This window comes from Ixodes scapularis, unplaced genomic scaffold (genome assembly GCF_016920785.2).
Source record: "Ixodes scapularis isolate PalLabHiFi unplaced genomic scaffold, ASM1692078v2 PGA_scaffold2__306_contigs__length_199485367, whole genome shotgun sequence".
NCBI classification, from domain to species: Eukaryota; Metazoa; Arthropoda; class Arachnida; order Ixodida; family Ixodidae; genus Ixodes; species Ixodes scapularis.
The window spans coordinates 122,119,673-122,143,019 of NW_024609857.1; the positions used below are offsets into that span (position 1 = coordinate 122,119,673).

The following is a 23,347-nucleotide window of genomic DNA, read 5'->3' on the forward strand; positions in this document are numbered from 1 at the left end:
TGGACCGGAACGAATTCACGCTTGGTGCAGAGGCAGTTTTTCTCCTTGGTTTGGATTGAGTGCTGTTTAGGGGCGACGCCCAAAGCCAAACAAAAGTTTCTGAATGGGGCCTCGGAAATGAAATGAAGCTTAAAACACAACGCATCGGCCCAATTCACATTGTCAAAGCAGCGTTTCCTAAAGCGGACGCTGCATATTGTGAGGCCACTAACAAACTGCCAGAACCAGCATTAGCGAAAATAATCGTACTCCGTGCGCTCGGAGCAAAATGGCAATTCATTCTCCTACAGCGATGCAACGTTTGGAATTGACACAGACGAGAACAAAACGAGCGCATTCGAATCGTCCGAACAGCAAATCTCGTAAACGAGGACGTCTACGAGATAAGCGCTACGTTGAATGTCGAACGTGACGAACGTCGAATAAGCGGTGCGAAGCGGCGAAGGCAAATGGAAAAAAATCGGTCAACGCTCATATTCCAGCAGAGCAGAAATCCTGGCCATCCTGGCGCAACAAGCGTCGACTGACCGAACAGGACCGAACCAACCGAACACCGTTCACCGCACCTACCCCACCATCCAGCAGCGAGAAGCACCGGGGAGCGGAGCCAGAGCACAGTGGAGCAGAGAATAGGAACTATTTTTTGTTGACGCACTCTTCCGGTTTTGGTAGTGTGTAAACAGTCGGAAAGAAGGGCGTGGGTGGCGCCACCCCGCGGCGCGTCTTAGCCGGCGCTGAAGAAGCTGTTTGTGTATTCTGGGGCAGCGAAGATCGTCCATGGCGTTGGATTCAAAAGTGGATTAGCTGCCCGAAAGCCCAGCGTGTAATCCGGAAGAACGCGACAGGATACCGGCGCTCACTCGCGTTCTCGCAGCCGAGCGGCACTCGACCTCACCTACGCGACGTTCAGGTGAGTCTGGCGCACGCCGACGGGCCCGTTCGACCCAGAGTACGGTAACGGTACCGCCGTGTTCCCGTCGTGCACACACGCACGCACACGGCGGCACACCGAGCTAAGCCTAAACTGAAGCTTGTTAGGCTTAGAGTCTGTTCCGATCACCGCATTTTCGCGTGGTCGAGCGCCAGCGTGCTTCTCCCAAGACCGCGACGGGCTCTGGGCGAACTGGCAGCGCGATCGCCGTAGCTGAAACGTCCCGAGCGGCGCGACCGCGGAGGTCTCGGCGTCCGCCGCTTTTCCCGTCGTTGCCGACGACGCGCTCGGCCGTTCGCCCCCTCCGTAGCACGTTCATTATTATTGTTTTTACGTCTGTTTTGCCGCCATTTCCACGGCCACCACTCGAGCGGGGGCCGTCAGGATGACGGCGCCTTTTTGGCGTCCACCCGCATCTGTGGTTCGAGTGAAAGCGATCACCTTCCCTCCAATTTTGTTTTGCTTGTTTCGTTTTTCTCGGAAGCAACCCATCAACATCATCGGGGATAGGTCGCCGATGGCCCACTCGACATGCGCGTTCCCCTCGTCTTCCCCCACTCAACCGGCGCGTCGTGTGTTTATACGCGTCTTGTTGACGTTTTCGGTGGCTTCCTTCCCATCCTAGCTTCGTGAACACCTTCGCGAATTTATTGTCAGCGATGCTTGAGTGTGCGGCCGCGGTGACGGTCGAGCGGGATTGCGGCCGATAGATAGTCGTCGCCGGCGGCCGCGCCAGCAGCTGCGGTTGATAAGCGACGCGCGACGACGTCGTCGGTTGCGTGCGTGCGCGCGCACGGCAGCGGGAGGCAGACTTGACGACCGGCGGTGTGGGTGGCGCGCAGGTAGCGTCGCGGCTGCACATGCTGATCGGCTGACTGGCCCAGGAGCGCGCGCTCGCTTGAAAGACAGCCAGGGGAGGAGAGAGCGGTCGACATGCCCCGCAAGGCTCGGACGCCGGCCGCCAAGGCGCAGGACGCCGCCGAAGTGGCCACCGAAGACGGCAAGCAGGAAGACTCGGTGAGTGTGGTGCCTTCGCACGGCGCCCTACAGACGCGTCCAGTGTGGCGGGTCGTCTGCGGGCTGATCTCAAGCATGACGCCACCCGCGGTTACTCGCTTCCGCGAGGAAATGTAGTCCGCAAAATGTTTTGCTTCTATCACGAAAAGGTCCCTTCTAAAACCTCACACGCGTGCCTGTCGCTTCTCTTAGTATTGCACAGAACTCTAGATAAATTTTTTGTATGTGCGCTCTCCTCTCATGAGAAAAGGAAAAGCGAGGTTTGCAGGCAGTTAAGTCCGCTGCGCGAAGTAGTTGCTACAAGAGTTGGTTGGCGGAGAATCAATGTCGTTTTTCATTTGAACTGTGTATGTTTTAATAAAGAAGAAAACAAGACTTCCCTTAAATGCACATACAACTATCTGGTCACCAAGGAGCCAAGCATTTTCGTTTTGTTTAAACTATATTCGGCGACAACTGTTTTGTGCTACGTTGTCAAAGTTAGCCTAGCTTTCACAGTGCTCGAACTCTGTCAAAGCTAGTTGTGCAAGCGCATGCAAATGAGGTGCAAAAGGCAAAACCACATCTTCCTGCAGCAGTGAGAGACAGTGCTATGCTAGCTTTGACAATGTACAGTAGCACCAAATAGTAGCTGCAGAGTATAGTGCTCTGAGGTAGTAAGGAGTGGTTTTTAAGAGAATGATGCACTTCCAGGTGAAGGATGGTTCGTATCGGAATGGTGCTTGAAAGTAATAAATAGAATCGGTGTTTTCTAAGCATTCTCCATCGTTTTCTTAAAAGTATTGGTAAAGTCCGGAAAAAAAACCCAAAAAAACTTGGTTGCAAAAATTTGTTTTGGAAGTCTCACTTCTAGGTTTTATTTTGTACTGGTTTCTCTAAAAGTTGACCCAGTCGGACAACCTTGTTCACTTGCTGTGGTTTAGATACTTGCAGTACTTGAAGTCAGTGCAAGGGCTGCACTTACATAACTCCCTGTGTAGCGTGGCTAATCAGCATATTACGACTGGAACTTGCTTCACTGAAGCTTAGGGCTCGGCTGTATGTGTAGCTCTAGTTGAATTCACATACAAAGGCCGGGCAACTGCTGCTTCTATTTGCATCCATGAGCCAACTGCTCAATTGCCTGTCTTTGTGACTCCTTTTTTCTCTTCCGGGGAGATTCGCTACATTTTCAGGGAACTTGCAGAGAATATACGAAATATTTCAGAATTTTGCAAATGCCAATCCAATTCAGGTACAGCTAAGTTGCCCCTAATTCCAACCATACATCTTCATCTGTGGCATCCCAAAGGAACTTTTGAGCCGCTGGGGACGTTTGTTTCTTTAGGTACCTACATCGGCCAGGGGACATCTTTGTATGGTTATTATATCAAGTCACTGTACATATACAAAAATATGAACAGTATTCAATTCAAATATGAAGACAACAAAATTTATGACACCAGACAGGAATGATGCACAAGACAGAGCCTGTGCGGCAGTGCGAGGCTGTGGCACTGCGGAAACCAAGATGGCCTTGACAACATAGCACTAAATGAGTGCCGAGTATAGACCAGTTTTACTGGGCAGTATAAAGTCCATACGATTGATTACGAGACCATGGTGGCGCCGTTGTTGGGCAGCCCTGGAAAGTTTCCAACGGGCAGATATTTCCAAATCTTCTTTCACCGTGGGCTTGGAATGCTTTTGACAATGTCATAAGTGACCATTTCTTGTAGATAATGCAATTTGTGCTCGTAAATAGCGGTTATAAGCTGTCCTAGTGCTCTAGGTCAAAGACGAGAGTAAATGTGCTAGTTAGCCTTTAGAAATACTCCGGTAAACGATCGACGCCCGGCGGTCTCGCGAATGATGTTGTTTGTTCGGCACGCAGCCCACCGTCACCACCGGAGGTCCCCGCCGGTCGGCGCGGAGCGGGGCGCGCCCGGACTACGCCGGTCGTTCCAGGCGCAGCTCTACCGCGGCCCAGACAGCGGCCTCCAAGGCGGACCGGGGCTCCTCGGCCGACAGGGCGTCCCCCGTGGAGTCGCCGGCCACCCGGGTCAAGAGCGCCAGGCGCACCTCCGGCCAGGTGGGTCTACGGTGGCGCCTCAATTGAGGGCGGCCGACTCGCACCTCCGGTTCCCGCAAGATGCAGAGACGCAGCGTAAAGATTGCCATTTGACGTACTTTTTCGGAAAATCCCGCGAGGCCTCTCGACGGACCCGCATTCCGCCGCGCCGAACTCCGGGGCCGTGCTGACGCGCGCTCCGTGCGCTGTAGTGCTGACGAGTGATCCATTAGTTTACCTTCCTTTGAATCGGAAGGCCATCATTGAAACTACTATACATAGCTTAGCTTCCACTGACATCACTTGCTCTGACATAATGAGGGAAGGGTGCACGAGAGGGTAGTTTCCGCCAAGTTATTGAGGCGTTTCTGACCACCAGAAGGAGGTTTCAGATAGCCGTCATGTGCAAGCCACGTATAGCAGGGTGTCTCCTTCCTGGAAAACCTGGACTTGTCGGGGAAATTGCGAGAAAACTGGCAATGTCGTGGAAAATGACGGAACGAGGTTGTGCTGCAGCACGCAACGAGGCGGGAAGGTGCGGCGTGGATGGTTGTTGCATAGGGTAACAGTTGCCCTACGCGTCACTAGGCAAAGTGGGCCACCGGCCGATTCATTGGATGAAACTAAAACAGTTCGAACGTTTGCACTTCCTTCTTTCGCGGTAGTCAGTTAATTTAATCAAAATGTACAAGGAAACCCTGGGAAAATGGGGGGACTTTGAAAGGAGTCATTTGGTAGACACCCTGTTGCGCACAGTACGAGACCGGTTGGGAGGTCTTTTGGCTTTCACGCCTCCAGCTTGGGCTTCCTACCTTTGACGACGCATCTCGTGTACCCCGAGCGTGCACGCACAGCCAAAGCACCGCAGAGGTCAGCGAGCACTTGCTCTGGGTCGTGCATTGGGAAGGGGTGCGCTGCCGTTCTTGTGCTGTCAGTGTCCATGGTGTGTGGAAAAGTGCTTGTTCGGGGCACTAAGCTAAGTGGTAAAGTCTGGTGGCTGCCGACACAACTTTCAAAGTGAAGCGTGAGAAAGTGTGAAACGCCACGTTCACTCTAACGGTGTTCTGCAGTGTGCGTCCCGGAAGTTGCACAGTCTCTCTTTTCTTGCCGTTCCGAGTTAGAAACGCAAAGAAAATGGAGCAAACGCTTAACTCTTTCCTGGCCATAGGGAAAAACGCATTTTGTGTGGCTTGTCACTAGTTTTGTTTCCTGAGGAAACTAGGTTTACAATATAATGCCATAAGTAGAAATGAAACTAAATAAACTTTTTGTTGATGCAAATGTCAAAGCAATGACTTTAATTCTATCGTACAACTTCATTCTTCAGACACGATTATTTTCCAAAAATTGGTCCAGACCAGGTAAAGCCATGGCTACGTCTTGAAAGAGAAGTGTACCGAGAAAATCTAAAATATTTGCAGTATTTTCCCCATTTTGACAAGAAAAAGCTCGCATAATAGAGCTCTAGCTCAGAAAAGTTATCCAAAAGTGAGGTCAACCCTCATGACTGGTGTGCCATTGGCATACCTGCCAACTCTTCCGAAGTTTTCGTAAAATGCACGAATTGGGACTAATTTTATGGTTTTTTGAATCTTGCTCGAAATCTTACGAAAAATATATTTCTTATTTTTTTATTTTTTTTTTAACTCCGTTGTTGGCGGTATTTTGCACTGCCACAAGAGGACGAGAGGTACCGTCCACAGCAGCGTCGTGGTTTTAACTATCCGTCTATCCGGTGGCCACGGATCGAAAACCAATCCAATGCTCAAAGCCTTCGTTCGTGTGTTCGGCGGTGCACGGGTGCACGTCGGTTCGGTGTGTTCAGACGTTGTTGGGCCTCGTTGTTTCGGCCAGTTTCGAAGCGAGAAGTACGGAGTCTGTGTTTGTTGCACGTATAACTGTAGCATTCTCCTGGTCAATGTGGCTTCGCGGCGCAATGCCGAACTCCAAACCTCAAAAGAGGTACTTTCAGGTGTTCCTGAAATCCTACACGTCGAAATTTCCGTGCTTTGTTCCGCCCAAAAAGCGAGAGAAGTTTGGATTCTTTAGCACAAGCACGTGTGAGGTATGCGTTTCGCACGCTGGCCAGGCTGACATTAAGCTGCGCATCGCTTCGCGTAGCCTCCCCCCCCCCCCCCCCCCGCCCCCCGCTGCGGCCGCGGGACTTCTACGAATTGGAAAGTCCACAGGTTGGCAGGTATGCATTGGGCAAAGCAGTTTCTCAATGTGTTGAAGCCGGGTCGTCGGAACTAAAATACCCCTGCTGCTATCCGAGCCGAAAAACCAACCGAGAATTCGTGAGAATCGCCACACTTGTAAGAGCGCTCCAGACCCGTACGAGCAGCCACGGCCACCTGACAACGACGTGCAATCTGTTTCACGCTTGGCTTAGGAATTGCCACCCCAGTTTTAAAGTTACCTAAAAGATGACGCAACGAGTGGGGAGCTCCGCAAAAATGTCGAAATGGGCCTTCACTTTCGTAGATTATGGGTGATACACGTTCTGTGTTTCACGGTCAGGAAGGAGTTTTCAAAGCCAATGCACGTGTGGTATTGTCGTTGTCCTACCTTCTTTGCATTCTAAAATCTCTTAATGCTAAACCAACACAAATCAGTTTCTCTATTCGTGGGTAATTCGTTGGGCGCCATACGTCGGATTGCCATAGTGCGTCCTGAAGACAGCACGTGGGCTGCATATTTCTGGAGGGGTCTGATTGTTTCTTCCTGCAGAGTCGCCCATTTGCCGAGAAAGTCTACAGCCGTAAACCGACGTAGGAAGATAGGGTAACGGTGCGTTGCAGGCTCTGAAAGTCTCTCGAGTTGTTCCGGTACCTAGACCTTCCAGGTTTATTTAAGTCTGAATGTCTTTGGCGTTTTGGTGGCCGTAAAGGTTATGGGAGAGGTTGTATTACGCTTATTAGTGAAGATGCGCCTTGTTTCTGAAATTCTCCTAATTTCTGTGTCATTCTTGAACATGATGGGGAAAAGGGGTCGGGCAGTCGAAGCCCCGAGCAGCTGTTCCTGCGCAGTAAAAGCTGGAATATTAGTTGAATGTTCTATTCAAGTGGGGGAAGGGCTCTTCTACACTGTGTTCCTGCAACAATTGTGGTTTGCATAATTGTTCTGTTAAACGCCCTTCGAGTGCCAGGTCAGTACTACACCTGGGTCCTTGGACAGGGTTCCCAAGCCAAGTTTTCTGCGGTATCCCCTCCCTGTAGTGAATGGCTTGGCTGCAACGCTCCTTGCTTATAGGAAGTTCTAGAATAGTGCACGCTAAAGCTTTGCGTGCGCAAAGAATAGCGCCGTTGCCACTGCGCATGCTCCAAATGCAAATCAGGTTTTGCGCTTTGTGTGTGCAATTTTAGCGTGAGGTTTTTTCTCGGAAATAGCGTGCGTACGCAAAGAGTCTTTGCACTTCTCCAAGGAGGATTCGTAATGACAAGTTGGCTAAAGCCAAGACGAGCCGAGTTAAAAAAAAAAATGGCAGCTTCCAGGGGATTATGTTGACGGCCGCTTTGGCGGCGTCGTGAGTGGATGTCGGCGGCATCCTTGCGACTGCAATTTTCATTACGGGACGATATTGTACTCGGTTTGGCAACGATTACCGGCAACTTGCAACAAGCTCGTTGGCAACTTGATGCTTGCGACGCGTGAACCTTTCTCGGCGAAGGTGCGATGTGCAAAGGTCAGTACACAAGAACACTCTTGCCGAGGCGACGCAAGCAAACACGACCGGTCAACCGCTCGTGTCGCATTCTCATGTTTAAACAAACCTAAAATGCTACTCTGGACCAAAAAACTTTTTTTCTTTTTTTCCAAACTTGCAGCATTTCGTGTGTGAAATAAAAATTGTTACTTTATCTTGGTGGCGTCGCAAGCGCGAGATGCTTGGGCTTTTGCGTTGTGAGGGAGAAACGGTATTCTAAAACTCTCTTGCGTCGCATGCGCTAATACAAGTGCTAAATTTAGTGCTAGCGTGCGCTAAAATTGCGTACGTTATTCTAAAACTCCCTAATGTTGTTTGTCTCGCTTCGACGTGCTGCCTGAATCTCTTGGCCTAATTGTGTTTGAATTGTTACCTTGGTCCCTTGCGGGTTCGCTGGGAGATCACGAGAGAGAAAATTGGTTCTGGACTATCTAGTGTACCGGGGACAGGCTGCCCTCGGTAAAACAGGCTGGCTCTGCAAAATAGCTGTAGAATTTGTGGCACCATATTTGAGGGCAGAAAGGGAACAAAACCATCATGTTATTTGTTGGCTAGACAAGCTCGACTGTTCAAAGTGGGATATAGATATCTTTTTGTGTAACTCTACTGTTGTGCAATGATGCTGTTGCAATGCATAAATGTAAAAAAAAAAGAAAAGAAGAAACTGCAATTAAGCTGGAGCGTCTGTTTTATGGACAGCGTTAAAGAGCTTAGTTCAGGGGGGTTATATGAGTTAATATACAGGTATGTTTTTATTACAAGCAACTTTGAGGTTAATGACAAGATGAACAGAACAGCGCACACAAAGACAAGGACAGAGAAACGGAACATGCAGGACACACAAGTGCATGTTCCTTTTTTTCTCTGTCCTTGTGTTTGTGTGCGCTGTTCTGTTCATCATGTCATCATACCAACTCGCCCAACTTACGATACTTCTGCAGTTAATGACAAGCTAAGAATTTAGTAGATGAAGCATCTACTGAATTTTGAAGTCTACTACTCCAGCATGAGCTTTCTTTGATAACACTTCATTGCATGTGGAGCCAAAGCCTGCCAGAAGGCAATGAATGCATCTTGCAGGAAGGGTATCCAATGAATTCTTAGCCTTCCACCAACTATAGCAGGGGGGGCCAAAGTGAACATCGAGTTAAAGCCGCAGACAAAACTACAAAAGTTCAGAGAGAGCTGCAGGGAAGGAAGGGGGGGAGAGGCTACTTCTACCAAGAAATGATGTGAAGGTAACTGTCCTTTTTAAAGGGGACAAACATAATTGTCGACTGCAACAAATAACACCAGGCAGCAGAACGTTTCTTCAGCCACTAAGCAAAAATTCCAAGGACACAAGGACACCTATGCACTTATGAGCTATGAATGCGAAAGCATTAATGTCCAATTGAACGGCCTTTGATGATATAGATCAGGGGTGGGCAAGCTGCGGCTTGTGAGCCACGTGCGACTTTTCGCGTGTTAAAGTGCAGCTCGCGGCTCCCTCGAAGACGAATACACATAAATAAAGGCATCCAATTCCTATGACCCATCCACCTTAGTCATACACTTTCGCTTGAAACTGGGTTTTCCATTTCCTCTTACTATTTGTGGGACTAGGTCCCTTCCACCAGAAAACCTTGGATTGTTAGGGTTTTCTAAGGAAACATAGGGAAATAGTGATAAAACCATAGGAGAAAACTTGGGATTGTAGGGAAGAGAACCAGGTAAATTGGGTTCATCCAGCGAGATTTGGGGAAAACCTGAAATTCTTAAGGGGAAGCTGAAACACTTTGTTAAAAAAAATGAGATAGAGGTTGATTTTAGCATAGCTTTATCCCGTGAATCTGAATATCATGTTCGTTTTTCTTGAAAATGTAACTCAACGCCAGAAAACACGAAAAACCTCCAACCAGTCGTGACGTCGTAAGAGAATTTTCCGGCCTCCAAGTGCATGCCGCTCAAGGGCCGCGTGTGCAATCGCAAGCTTGCCAGGTATATTTCCCCGCACTGGCACCAGTCGTAATGTCTTTTTCTGCCCTTTTTAGAATAGCAAGAGTGCGCGTGTATAGCTTTGATAGGCACCGAAGATGCACGAGAGCGGAGATTCCGAAAACTCCTTTTGGGAATGTGACACTCCAAGAAACAGACCCTTCATTACCATGAAATTTGGAAGCATCATAAAGGGAATGTTGGACACTGATGGGGAATGTGAGAATGTTGGGAAACTTAGGGGAAAGGACTAGGGGAATGCAAAGGGAAATGTGGAAAACCCTTGAAATTGTAAGGGAAAGGGAGGAAAATCATAAGGAGAGAGCCCCGGGAAAAGTTAGGAAAAACGGTAAGGAGAAGGTCTGTGAAGTTTAGGCAAACCATCGAATAGGTTGGGGGGACATTCGGGAAAATCACTAGTGTAAGTTTGCTTAGTACTGGAAAATGTAAGGAAGTTTGGAAGATCAAAAGGGGAAATTGGGTCATCCTGGCTGACGTATGTGGAAAGTTGGGGAAAACCGTAGGGAGAAGGTTGAGGAAAATTGTTAGAAAATTTTACCGGAAGTTAGGGAAAACCATAAAGAGAAGGTTTGGGAAAATAGTAAGGGGAAGGGGGTTTACCCCATGGAAGTTTGAGGAGAGTCGTTAGGGAAAACCATGAGAAGTTTAGGGAAAATGGTAAGCGGAAAGTGGGACTACCCTGGGAAGTTGGCGAAAACTGTAGGGGGAGGGTTGAGGAGAATCTTAAGGGGAAGGTGTGGCTACCCTGACAAAGTTAAGGAAAACCACGAGGGGAAGGTGTGAGAAAATCGTAAGGGGAAGTTGGAGCTACCCCGAGGAAGTTAGGTAAAACTGCAAGGGGAAGGTCGTGGAGAATCGTAAGAGGAAGGTGGGGCTACCTCGGAAGAGTTGGGGAAATCTTGAGGGCAAGGATTGTGAAAACCACAAGGGGAAGGTTAGCGACAAGCGTAATGGGGCCGGGGCAATCTGGCGGGACTTCCTGACAGGGTGGGTTTGGGCGGCCTCACAGGTGAACTATGAGGAAAGCGATGGCGAGGAGGAGGCAGTGGTGGCCAGCAAGGACGAGGACGAGTACACGGTGGACGACGAATCGGAGGTCGAGTCCAACTCCGGGGACAACAAGCGGAAGGGCGCCCGGGTGGCGGCCGCCGCCGCGAGCACGGGAGGGGGCCGCTCCCAGAGGGCCCCCGTACGCAGCCCCACCAAGGCGGGGGCCGCCAGAAGCTCCAGGGGCAGGAGGGGCAAAGCACGCACCTCCCAGGAGGACGAGGAGGAGGAAGAGGTGGGTGCTCGGAGTGCATTTTGGGCCGATGCTGTAGTCACTGACAGGATGGAAGCGGCTTGGGGAGGTTTGGTTGTCCAGCCTCTAGCCTCTAGAGGGTGGACGCACAGCCAGAGCACGGCAGAGGGCATGAAGTGCGTGCGGGAGGACAGTTGTCAAAAGGAGGTGCCCCGTCGTTCTTTATTCTGTCAGTGAGTAGATGAACTCAGTTGCTATACTGCAAAGAAGCGAAGCCCCTCTCACTCCCGAGGCCACCACTCGTAAAGTGCCTTTATGTTTTGAAAGAAACGCAATATGCGTCGAGGCGCGTGCAACGTGCAGCACTTGGTTGCACGTTGCAACCAAGGGCTGCATTTTTGTGGCATGAGCTAGATTTGAGTTGCCATGTTTTTCCCAGAAGTGGCACGTCACTCGAGCACTTCCACAAGAATGAATGGCTCCACTTTTCCCAGAATAGAACAACTCTAGCCACTCGTCATTTCAAGCGCCATCTAGAGGCCGTGCTTCGAAGCTGCTTTCTTAGGAGCGACTACGGTGGAATGCCAAATAGGCTCTGCGCTTGAAAACCTGCGTATTCTACCAAGTTACCTCGATGACCATCTCCAAATCAGCTATGCTTCGAACGACTGTAGGCGAACCTTTGTGGGAGAAAGGGCGCTGCGTGTGGATGCGGCGTCTATAAACATTTCCGCAACCGAGTTTACGCGGTAAATTTGAGCAATGTACTTTGCGTCCCGTTTTGCCCGCACGTCAATAGCGGTCTCGAAGTGGCAGCAGTTTAGGTCACGCCGGCCGGCAGCACATTTAGCGGGCCATGTTCCAAAATTCATTCAATCTCATTCTCGGGGTAAGGTTTTGTACCTTGGCGTTCGAGAACCTTCTTGCATCCAGCATTGCTCTTTCTGTGTTACTACGCGATGTGACCTACGAGAGTAAGTGATCTACTCGAGTAAGGGTTGGAACGGAGCAATAGTCATCCGTCGCGATTGTGGCGGTTGGCTTTAGAAGTTCCGGTGAAGAGGGAGGGCATACGCGAAGGTAGTCACTGTTGTAGCATCCTAGCCCTTGGCCTTCCGATTTCCATCGACTGTCCTTGGGGCATGAAGGGACCGGCAGTCGCAAACATAACAGCCGGGAAAACATGTAGACCGAAAGCGTATCGGCAATATTCTACTCTAGTGCAGTAGTGCCTTGCAAGCAGCATGTTTAACGGAATCGCACTGTCGACACTTTACTTTGTTTGCCCGGAAACCAAGAACCCTAGGTAGCATGCAGTGTAGTTAGTTTACCATAAAATCCCGTAAGAATACCCACCCAAAATGAAGAGATCATTGGTGAAAAACATGGGGTGGACGGTCTTTGGGGATGCGACAGCAAAACTTTATCAAAAATTGGTGATCAACACACGGGCACCCACTAAAAACTATGTGACACGGGAACTGATACCGCAGATTGCTAATGCAGCAGATTTGCATTTCACGATGCGATGTACACGTGAGAACAACTCGTGTGTCACGGGAATCGATATCGTGCACGCAGGCGGTGGCCGAAAACGTAGGAACCCGCCACAAATTCGTTTGTCACAAGTACCGGTACCGCAGATCGTGCAATAGATGGGATTTCCGTAAATTCCCGTGAACTTTTATGTCATGGATATTTTGGGCAGAAAAGGGGATGGGCAATCTCTTGGCGAAGGGCATTCGTACGAGATTTTACGGCAGTTAGATAGCCTGCGTTGTGCTTTCCATATTCTCCTTTGGCCACAAGCTCAGAACTTACAGGCCCATATCTCAGGAATGCAATGTAAGGGAGAGAATACTCTTGTAACAACTACTTTCAGCTCACTTCTTGGACTTCGAGTAAAGCTTGGCCCGTGCAAGTTCAGCTTTGTGCGATCTTGGAGCTTGTTTGTCATTTGTCCCGCCATCTTTTTCCTCTGTCCGTCGAAAACTCTACCCGTATTGCAGTCTAAGCTCATTATAACAGACCTTGATTTTTACCAAGATTGCGGTCTGTTGTAAGAAGAGTATGTTGTATGCAGATATGAAGTTGAGTCAATGGTGCATAGAGGGAAACCAACCAAACTTCACAAATCGGTATGTTATATCGGTATGTTATATCCAGGTCTGTTATAATGAGCGTAGACTGTATCGGTTTGCCCTCAGATTTCTTGCAACTTGGATGTTTTATTTGTTTTGTATCTCATTCCATCCCAAAACTTTACCTTTTTTTTTCTCAGTTCCTTTTTGTATAAACAGGGGATGTATTTATGGCCTGCACCTGGCAAGTTTTGGCGTTAACGTCACACTAAGTGTTTCTTTGGGATTTAAATTTTGCGGAAAAGCTTCCCTCCCGACTTTAATGAGAAATGTCGAAGGAACATTGGAATTGGTGCATACCGTGTTTGCACAATTCTTACGCGCAGGCAGATTTGGCTTCCAGATAATCAAAAAGTAAATTGCTGCCGATTCTCCCGCACAGGTAAAATTTGAAGATTGAACACAAATCTCATGGAACAGATTTTATGAAACTCGCGCCAACATAAAAATAAATGCTGTGCACTAGTCCGACGATGGTTCTCTGCTGTCCACAGAGGTGATACTTGCCTTTGCGCATGTACGAGTGTGTGACTGTCACCTCTGGCAGGATTTTCTTTTAAACAACACTTTGTGAGCTTGTCGGGTGGCTGGGATTGCCAGGCCACGCAGTGCTGCTCCGTTATCTTTTTCCGCCAGCGTGATACCCTTTCGTTTAAATAAAGCCTCCTAGTGCAACTTTTTTTTCTCCCCATTTTAAAACGACACACGAGTTCCTAGACGCGAGAAAATGCATGTACTAATACAAATACCAAAATGGCAAACTTAAGGGGGGGATATGGCCTGGGAGGGTCAACTTTTGAACCCTTCACCCAATTTGGTTCAAATTTTGAGGGTTATTTCAGCACTATGAGGAAGGATAATCTGCAAAGTTTTAGCATTATTGGTCAACTTTACAGTTTGCTACGGTTCTCGCACTTCAGAAAAAAGACACTTCATTAGGAAGTCTATCGTAGAAAAATAAAATTAGCTGGTGGCAAACTTTTTGCTTTAATGTGAAGAACAATACCCACAGTGCAACCTAGATAAAAAATAAATTGAAAAATATTCAATTATAACAAAAATAAGAACATCCCAAAATTTAAAAAGAAAATGTAAAATTTTTGTTTAAAAAAAAATTTTTTTTTTTTCATGAAGGAGTAGATTTTTTGAACTGTGAAGTAGTCTATCTTGTTCCCCAGAAAATTTCAGTCCCGGAAAACCTTGAATGACGTCCCTCTGCATTCAGAACGTCAAACGATAGCTTTCCTAAAACAAGAATTCCTGCCAAAAAGTGAAACTGAGAAAAATGCGTTTGAAGTTTCAACTTGTTTTTTTTTTTATTTTCGGACGATGCCAGAAGCTCGAAATTTACCCGAGTCATTGGTGGCCCCTTCAACTACATGAGCATGAGGAGGGCAGTGCGTTGAGGCAGTTGAGGCCCCCTAAGAGATTCGTGAGCTTTGTGAAACTGATGCCACAGTCTTTTCCAACGACGCCTAGACGTACCGCGAGTTCGTTCTCTCGAAACTTGCCGATTGATGGTGAGTGCGGTGTCGCGACGATGTCTCCGCAAGTCGAGCAGCTAACAACAAACTGAAGGTTGATGCCAATTTCTTCTTGCAAGCTCAGTAGTTTTCCGTGGCACTCGAGGCAGAGTAAAATCGCAACAAGAGTCTGCATGGCGGACACATTGAGGAGCCGGTCAGGGGCTTTTCAACAGGAGCGTCTGTCAGCTCCGGGTCGTCCGTAATTTCCGCGTCGAAATCGTGCAGGCTGAGCTTCCTCTTGAACGTGGTCAGCACATCCGATTCGGAGATGAAGCTGTAGGCTCCGATGTCCGCCAAGCACCAGTTGAGCTTGGAGATCGTGACGACGGCGGCAGAGACGGCGACGATGGTGCCGGCGGAGACGGGTCCCCGTCTCCGCCGGCCCTTTGTTTCCGCCGTTGAGAATGCCGGCCAGAGCTACTGCGAGTGCTAACTTTGGAAGCAGGCATTTCTCGGCAGAAAAACTACCGGGAACAAAGAGGGAAAACGAATCTAAACAGCGGCGAACTAGCGATACGATCAGAAGCGAAAGAAGCTGCCGATAGCGCGCACAGGCGGCCAATCGGGAGCCCTGTTTCGGGTCACAACCAATGGGATTGCTGCTATCATAGTTCCCACGTTTTTTCTGCTTGTATGTACGGGGTTCTCCCGGGACACAGATAGCCTCAAACGTAGCAAGCTTCTATGGGCAGAAACTAGAAGAAACGGCGCTTCCAACGAGGGTAAGATATCTCGGCTGCGTCGAACGAGCGCGGAGTAGGCCTAATTTGAAAATGCTGAACTTCGCCGTCTGCTCGCTCGGCGGGTCGCCGCGCGCGGCTGCGAGCTTGCCGAAAATAATTTTTTGTGAAATAAATACTGCGCATTTATAAATGAAACTTTCTGAAACTATTCTTCAGAACATAGTGAACCCAAATATAATATTTTTTGAAAATGCATTTTTTTCGGAAAAAAATGGAATTTCGGGGCCGTATCCCCCCTTAAACGAATGGTCACGATGTTTGGTGATGGGGCTAGCCACCTTACAGGTGGTATTCACTGGTCGCCATATTTGAGGTAACTGCTCACAGCGCATGCTCGGTAGGAGTTTCCCCTCAGCTCTCGGGCAATCGCAAGAGAAGAAGGGAAGGAGAAACTCTCTTCTCACTGGGACTTTCCTTTGTATGCAACTCCCTCTAGAAGATTCTAGACGATTAACTTTCACTCAAAATTCGTACAGAAGCAGCGTTCCCCTCTCTTTCTCACGGTGGTTCGCAAGCAGCAGCGAGCTCAGCTATGACCGCCTGTAAATACAGCCTATACCAAGCAATGTGTTTTTTTTTTGTTTTAATTGTAACACGCATGTAGTTTTTGGCAACGATTTTGGCAAAAAAAAGTGCATTAGAATCGTGCAAACGCGGTACTTTCCATATTTTCCAGGGTATAGTCGGGAAACTAGACATTTTTAAATGTTTATAAAGTTTGTATGGTGGGGACCGTCTACAGGTGTGGACTATAGAAGGATTTGTTTTTGCAAGGTTACTAATTAAGATGGACATGACAGATTTTGTGAGGTACAGAGTATGTTAATTATAATTCCTGTAGGATGCAAGGTTCTTTGCGCACTAATGAGAATGAGGATCTTTTGGCACGTGAACGATGCACTAGGTGCAAACTATGCCCCGGCTCCGTGCTATTCAAGGGGAAAGCTTTTTCTTTGGCCGTTCTTTAAATCCGGAAAATACGGTAAATACCGATTCAATCAGTGCATGCTTCTGCACCGGTTTCAATCCACGACATATTCTCTGACCCACTGCGTTTACCCGGTAAGGGACAAGGGGACTTGAGCTTTTGTTTTTCCCACCCGTTGTGCCTCGCCAGGTGATTCCCGCCAAGCGCCAGGGAGCCCGGAGCGCCAGGGGGGAGAGGGCCGCCCCTGCACCGGCGCCTGCGCCAACCCCCAGCAGGAGGGGTGCCGGCCGGTCCAGAGCCGCAGCCGCCACGCCGGCAGCCGAGCCGGCACGCCCCAAGAGGGCCGCCCGCTCTGCTCGTGGCCGGAAGGCCAAGGAGGAAAAGGAGGAGGAGGAGCCCGTGGAGGAAGAGGAGCCCATGGAGGACGGAGAGGAGGGGGGCACCGGGAAGAGGAAGCTGACTGACGAGGGAGAAGAGAGTGGCACCCCGGAAGCCAAGAAGGCCAAAGTGGAGGAGAAGGAGGGGGAGAAGGGAGAGGAATCCATGGACACTGCGGAGGCGGAGGAGCAGGCGGAGGAGAAGGAGCAGGCGGAGAAGAAGGAGAAGGAGGAGCCCAAGGTGAAGGAAGAACCGAAGAAGAAGGAGGAGCCCAAGAAGAAAGAGGAGGAGAAGGAGACGAAAGAGGGGGAGAAGAGAAAGGAAGAAGCGCGAGCCGACGAGGCTGAGAAGGCGAAGCCTCCTGCTGGTGAGTCTTCCCTCTTTTAAAGCGAAAGCATTAACTGTCCTATGGAGTGAACAGGCGTTATCTGAGTGTAACCGGCGTTATCGTTTTCTGTAGCAGGGATAAGCGGCACCTAAATGCCGATTGGCAGAGTAAAATGGCACCTACATTCTGTCTGTAGTAGCAGAAAATGGCATCTGGATTCCCCCGAGCGAAACGTGACCAAGATTTGCGTTGGCTACGACGCGTCATGTGGCTCCATAGCAACGGCGTCGTTATTGCTAAGAACCTGGGCGAACTGCTGGAGGCGTAGTGGGAGGGGGTACATGGGTATGCGCTGGCCTGACATTAGGCCTAACGTTAGGCACATAGGTTACGCTTCGAGGTCTAATGTCGTTAACCGGTACCCGCAGCTAGAATGACAACGATGAGAGGACACGTGATTCCAGCGTGTGCCGCGCCGAGCTTTGTACTCCCGTTGCTGCTGCCAGCGCGCCAGGGACGCTTTCGCATTCACAACCAGTAAGAAGTGCTTAGGTGTCCTTGAAATTTTTTTCGGGGGACGGACACGGATTTTGACACAGTGTGAACAGCCAGACGCGTCGTTCGGATGCCCAGCTTCCAGCACGCGCCCCGTGCCTTCCGCCGTGCTCTGGCTGTGCACGCGCGCTCGAGGTGCGCGAGATTTTTAAGCGTTGTTAAGTTCCGAGGGGGGAGAAAAGAAAAAGAGGTCCTGCCTTTGTTTAGAAATATGCGAAGGTACCGTATAAATCAAAATATATGTCGAATTTATTTTTGAAAATGGACCTGAAAAAGTTGACCCTGATCTTATATAACGGTCATTAGTGGGAAAAACAAAAATAATCTTGCAACAAGATGGCGAGCGACCATCTTGTTTTTCTTTGCAATCGCGTAGCACTCGTCAGCTTGTCACGATCACGATTCCCTTTCACTTGTGCGCCTTGGTTACATCTACCGTTGCCGCTCTCGGAACGATAATGAGCGGAAGTAGAAGACGTTACTGACGAGGCCAGAGACAAAAATTGGTGGCGTGCAGCAAGGTGAAAAACTTTATTTTGTGGAAGGGCTGCGGTGTACCCTGAATGGGAAAAGAAGGTGGCAAATTTTATTTGGGATTTGCTCGCCAGATCGCTATTTGTGATGTCCGAGTGCATCCGTACGAAAGCTGTCGAGGCCGCTCGTACCTCCTGGCTCTCGAAGGTGCAATTCAAAGGGACGGCATCGTCCCTTTGAATTGCGTGGTGGACTGGTTGTCGGACAAAGTACTAACGCTCGAGCACTCCCTGTTTTATCGCGTGCGAACCACTTAAATAAATGTGCCATGTTTTCTCGTCCTTCCGTATGCTTGGCCAATCTGTTACCAAGGTAAGGTTGCATTCTTTTGCCAAAAATCTTTTGCGCTTTTTACAACTTGTAAATTAGGGTGTCGACCTATATTCCAGTTTACACGGTAATGCACGAGGTATCTGGTAGTTTTTTCCAACACAGTTTGTTGCGACAGATTGGTGCTTAATTTCGTAGAAAGAAATCTGTTTTTCCGTTTTTATTTTATGTGGCCATAACTCCGGAACAAAAGACTGCCGAAAAGAAAATGTCTAATAAGCGAGCGGTTTTTCACAAAAGCGGTGTGGTATGAGGGGTACAAATGCTCCTTTAGCCATCTCAACCCTTCTGATCGTGTATTGTAGAAAAGACGACCGTCACCAATAATCGGGGAAGTTTTAGCAGTTTATCTGGCCTACGGACTACGACGCACTCCGACAAAGGTGCATGAGATGAGTGACAACGTGCCTTTGCGCGACGCACAGCCTGTGGATAGGGGGAGAGAGCAAAGTGGGAAAAGGGCAGCAGCGACGGCACGTCTACGCAAGTCCCAACTTCACTCGTGTTAGACGTATTCCGGGTTAAAAAATAAAAGTTGCACGGACGCGTTCTTTATTCGGCATTGGTCGTAACGCATTTCCCACCGGTGCGTATAGAATCCTGTTCTGCGATGCATCAAAAGCGGCCCCAAGGCGGCAACGAATGACGTTGCAAGAGCCGGAGTGTCACACCGGCAGATGTAGTGTTCCCAGTGGTTGGCCGTAGAAGTTCCAGAGAAAAGCGGAAGAGACTGCGAGCGTTGCCATCGCTGCGGATTCGTGGATTGTCAAGTCGGAGAGCGATCCGCAGCAAAACGGGCGTCTGCCACATCCACAATCGCCGCTGAGATGCCGCAAGGGTCGCGGCAGGGATGGCACGATCGTTGCACGACGTCGTCAATCAAAAATAAAGAAACTGCTCTTTAGGACGTGCTCAACGCACCAGTTGGGGCTGCATCCGAGCACCGTACGTCTTTGCAGGCGGTAACTGGCTAAGAATTGGGTGCCTTTGGTAACGCTTGGTCGCACGCACGGCCGAAGCACTTCGAAAGGAAACGAGCACGTGCCAGAGGTGGAGCTACGCCGAATTCCTAGGCCGTCGCAGATTATAGGCATGGAGAAGGTTGTGGGCAGGGAGCCCTGGCCTGGGCTGCGGATGAGCTTGGTCGGCTTGGGACCATCACCGTGGCCATTTCTGGGAATCCTTGGCGGCATTAAATTTTGCATGCATCTATCTTTTTTTTATTCTGCTCCGAAGTCTGGATGCACCCGGAGAGCGCGTAGAAAAAAAATGAGAGGCACTATCAAGCGGCTCCGGTGCAGCGTTAGACTTGGTTACTGCGCAACGGAGGCGCACAGCTGGGCAGTGCGTCTGCCGCAGCTATGACGTCACTCCTCTGGAATGCTCAGACCGGCCAGGCGCGCTTTGCGGCGGCAGCGAAGCGCGCCAGCTGTGCGTCATGTGATGTCACTGCTCCTCGCGCCTGCGCAGCACGGCTCTTTGGGAGCCACGCAAAACTGCTCAACCTCGGCCAGTGTAGCTCACGCTACAAAAGTGCTCCTCGGCAGTCGTGGCAAAGTAACCAAGCGTTACTTTGCTACGTTTTTTTTTTTTTTTTTCTCTTTTCTTTTTAGTTGAATACTTATCTTTTCTCTTCGTTGAATACTGATTTTTTTGGTTGGTGTCGTACACATTTTTTTTTTATTATTGTTTTGTGGATTTGGGTTTTGAGCCATTTATCAATGCATAACTATGAGCCCAGCTCTCTCTAGTGTGTGCATCATTGTTTACAATGTCTGTAAACTTTTGCACCGGTTTGTTGCATTGGTGCCAAGAACAGGAGGGGTTTGTTTGCTGTCGGTCGAAATAGGCGGGCATTTCCTTTGATCGAGACGTTTGAGAACCTCCAAAGGAGGATAACTAGGTGGCTCGGTAAGACCTTTTCATTCCTTTTCCTTACGTCACCAACTCCCGCGCAGAAATGCTCCAGAACATTGCAAGACACCGGTCTTGCAAAGGTGTTGAGTATGAGAGTATTGGGCAAAACATATTTTTGCTTTGTGTTTGCGACACCAAGATCATACGCCGATTTCCGAGGAGCAGGATGCATCCGGAGTCTTCAAAGGTTGTGTGGTGGGCACCAGTTGGCGTGCAACTGCGCTCTCTTTGCGACGCAAGCGCCGTTTCGAAGCGACAGATGATGACGCACATGCGTGTGCTATCAAGAGAGGTGAACGTCGCCGGTGCACCGCTGCGGCACAGAGGACCAAAATCACGCTGTGCTGCGTCCCGCGCAAGAGCGACAGTTGCCTCCCGCGACATGGGGATTGCAAGCGGAAGACTGTTCCGGTACTTAGACCCGCTAGAGAAGCCGTGCCTTGGAGTAATCACAATGGCCAGTCATCTCGAGCTTTATCCGAAATTACAAGAAACGAACGGCTTTCCGCCTTGCAGGAACGTCAAAACAGTCCGGGACGGAGCAAAACTGCATTGCCCGGGCTTTCTTTCGGTCCGTATTTAAATCTCGAGGAGCCGCATTTTTTTTAATCATAACTGTCGCCAATCGCTCCCCTTCTTCACCAAGCACCGCGACAGAGCCACCGACAAAAGAACTGGAGAACGGAGTGCCGCTAAATTACACCGCTCCTGCAACATCCAAAAGACGTCTGTTGCAGGCATGACGACGGAATTGCATGCGGGTGCGAATCGAGCATGTTCCCAGCACATTTGTCTTGTACGTTACTTCCAACAGTTTCTGTACAGCCAGCGTGACGAAACTGCCTCACGAGGAAGAGACACGTCTCGGACAGCCTGTGCAGTCTGTCTCTTGTAAGCTGTATATTTGCACCATAGTTCCGAAATTTGGTTTTTGAAGATTGACAGGCACTTGTCACTTTGTCCCCGGGCATTTTCGCGAAAGAAGTCTCATTGTCTCGGAGACATAATAAAATGGGTCTGTGCCTGTTTTTTTGCCACAGTTCAGAATGAACTGTTTACGCACTTTGCTATTTTATGGAAGCCACGTCTCGGTCGCGCGTCTCCAATTTTCATCATTCTTTCTTTCTCTGGTAGGTGGAGGCGCAAGATATACAATAAGGGGTATAAATAACTTAAATGGGGCATCGGGTATTTTTTTAGATGCCCGCAATAAATACTTCTTGAAACTTATAAATTTGAAGGTGTAATAAGAAAGCTAAAAATCATCGTAGGGCTTCCATTTATAGCTTTAACGTCGCACAGACCTTTCACATTACTGAGATGCGTTTATATTATGATTTGAATATCTCAATTTGTCTTAACCCTTCCCGCAACCTTTGAGAATGGAACTTTAAATATTTACGATACTCTTTAGGCTAGATCGAAACCAGGTACATATTTGTAGAGATATTCTAAAGGCAGATAAGCTATGCAAATTTCTTTCAAATTGGATTATAAGTTATATGAAATGGGTCTAGAAGTGGCATTGACCTAAATTATTGAGTGTCTCGAGTGGTACCCTGCTTTGCAAGTGGAGCAGACATAGTCACCCTATTCAGATGTGACCCCTGGTGACCTTGCGTGCATTGCAGAACCCCCCGTGGAGCCTCCCAAGGCCGCCGAGCCCGGCCCGGTCTTGCCCGCCGTGGAAAAGAGTGCAGAGCCGGACGCTGCCCCCTCCGCAACCAACAATTCCACGACCACCGAAAAGCCCACGGAGCCACCGGCCAAAGCCGAAGCCGTAGTCCCCGAACCGACTCCGGCCAGACCTACGCCTCCTCCTCCGGCGGAAGACAAAGGTTAGTTGCACTCTACTCGCGCAGGTTTTCTTGCTAGGCCCTTCTCGCAACTCAGTACTGTGAGTGCCGCCATAGTCCAGCAATATGGTCACATGCACCGTAACAAATGCGTCTTTTATGATCTCCGTTCGATCGAGTTAAACGTCTATTGGAGCAAGACTTGAGGGTGTAGACTAGCTTTATAGGTACTGGGGGCAGGCCAAAGAGACTTGCTAATTTTCCGCTTTGTTAAGGTGGTGAAGGGTAGGGAGATGAAAGTCTTCTTGGACATTATTTTGAATGGTGGTTCTCAACCACTGTTGTTTAAGTGATTCCTTCTGGTTCAACAGAGGTGATGGGGGACCCCATCCACTTGGACGATTACTATGACGAAGGGGTAAATATGAAAACGGAATGCGTGCAAAATTGAAGCTCTGAAAAGGAGAGTAATGAACCCTACCCGCTCAGCACACATGGTTTGGTGTATTTAGCTTTGTAAGACGCGTTTTATTGCTCAGCTTGACTGACGACCAAGGGCTTCGGGAACCCCAAGAAGGCCTACAGGGACCCCAATTTGACAACCACTGGGTTATAAGTTGCAGGACCTTGCATGTTGTCGGTTTGCGCAGACTGCTCTGGTTCTGATAATGGGCTGTATTATGATAAAACTGGATGGTTAGTACCAAGTCTTAAAAATTGCACAGAGAAGCTTTCTTAGTGCTCGAATTAGTTTGTGACGAAATGTGACACTGCGCGTTAGTGGTCGGGTCACTCGAAAGGAAGGCGCAGTAAACGTGCCTGTTGGGAGATGCCTTCCAGGCTCCGTTCTTGCACCACCGGAAGCCTCGATTGTCCGCTCTGGGCCTTTCCACCTCCGTCTCCGCAGCGCCCGCCGCCGAGAGTCTGGAGAAGGCCGGGGCAACGGTGGTGAACGGGACGGAAGCCAAGCCGGCGGCGCCTCCTTCCACCGTCGCCCCGGTGGTGGTGCCCCCCGCAGCCCCCGTGGTCGCCGCCCCGCAGCAGGCAGCCCCCAAGGAGAACGGGGACGTGGGGTCCGGGGACAAGGGCCCCCTCCCGGAGGAGGACAACCGCGGCTTCCGGGTGGCCTGGCTGGACCTGGCGCAGCGAGGCGGAGGCTCTGACACGGAGGCACTGCTGACACAGGTGGGCGTCCGACGGCCGTAGCACCCTCGGCGTTGCCGCGGCCG

General features: G+C 49.6%; 1 protein-coding gene across 1 annotated transcript in view; it reads left to right on the forward strand.

The window, feature by feature from the left end:
- The first annotated feature begins 675 nt into the window (after positions 1–675).
- The window catches only part of LOC8030366 (neurofilament heavy polypeptide), a 41,900-nt gene continuing 19,228 nt past the window's right edge, over positions 676–23,347 (forward strand). The window contains exons 1-7 of the mRNA XM_029990857.4: positions 676–910; positions 1,774–1,948; positions 3,822–4,019; positions 10,712–10,984; positions 16,470–17,025; positions 21,954–22,160; positions 23,026–23,303. Of these exons, the coding sequence (XP_029846717.2) occupies positions 1,865–1,948; positions 3,822–4,019; positions 10,712–10,984; positions 16,470–17,025; positions 21,954–22,160; positions 23,026–23,303 (1,596 nt within the window). The 5' untranslated portion in view covers positions 676–910; positions 1,774–1,864. The remainder of the gene's footprint in view (positions 911–1,773; positions 1,949–3,821; positions 4,020–10,711; positions 10,985–16,469; positions 17,026–21,953; positions 22,161–23,025; positions 23,304–23,347) is intronic.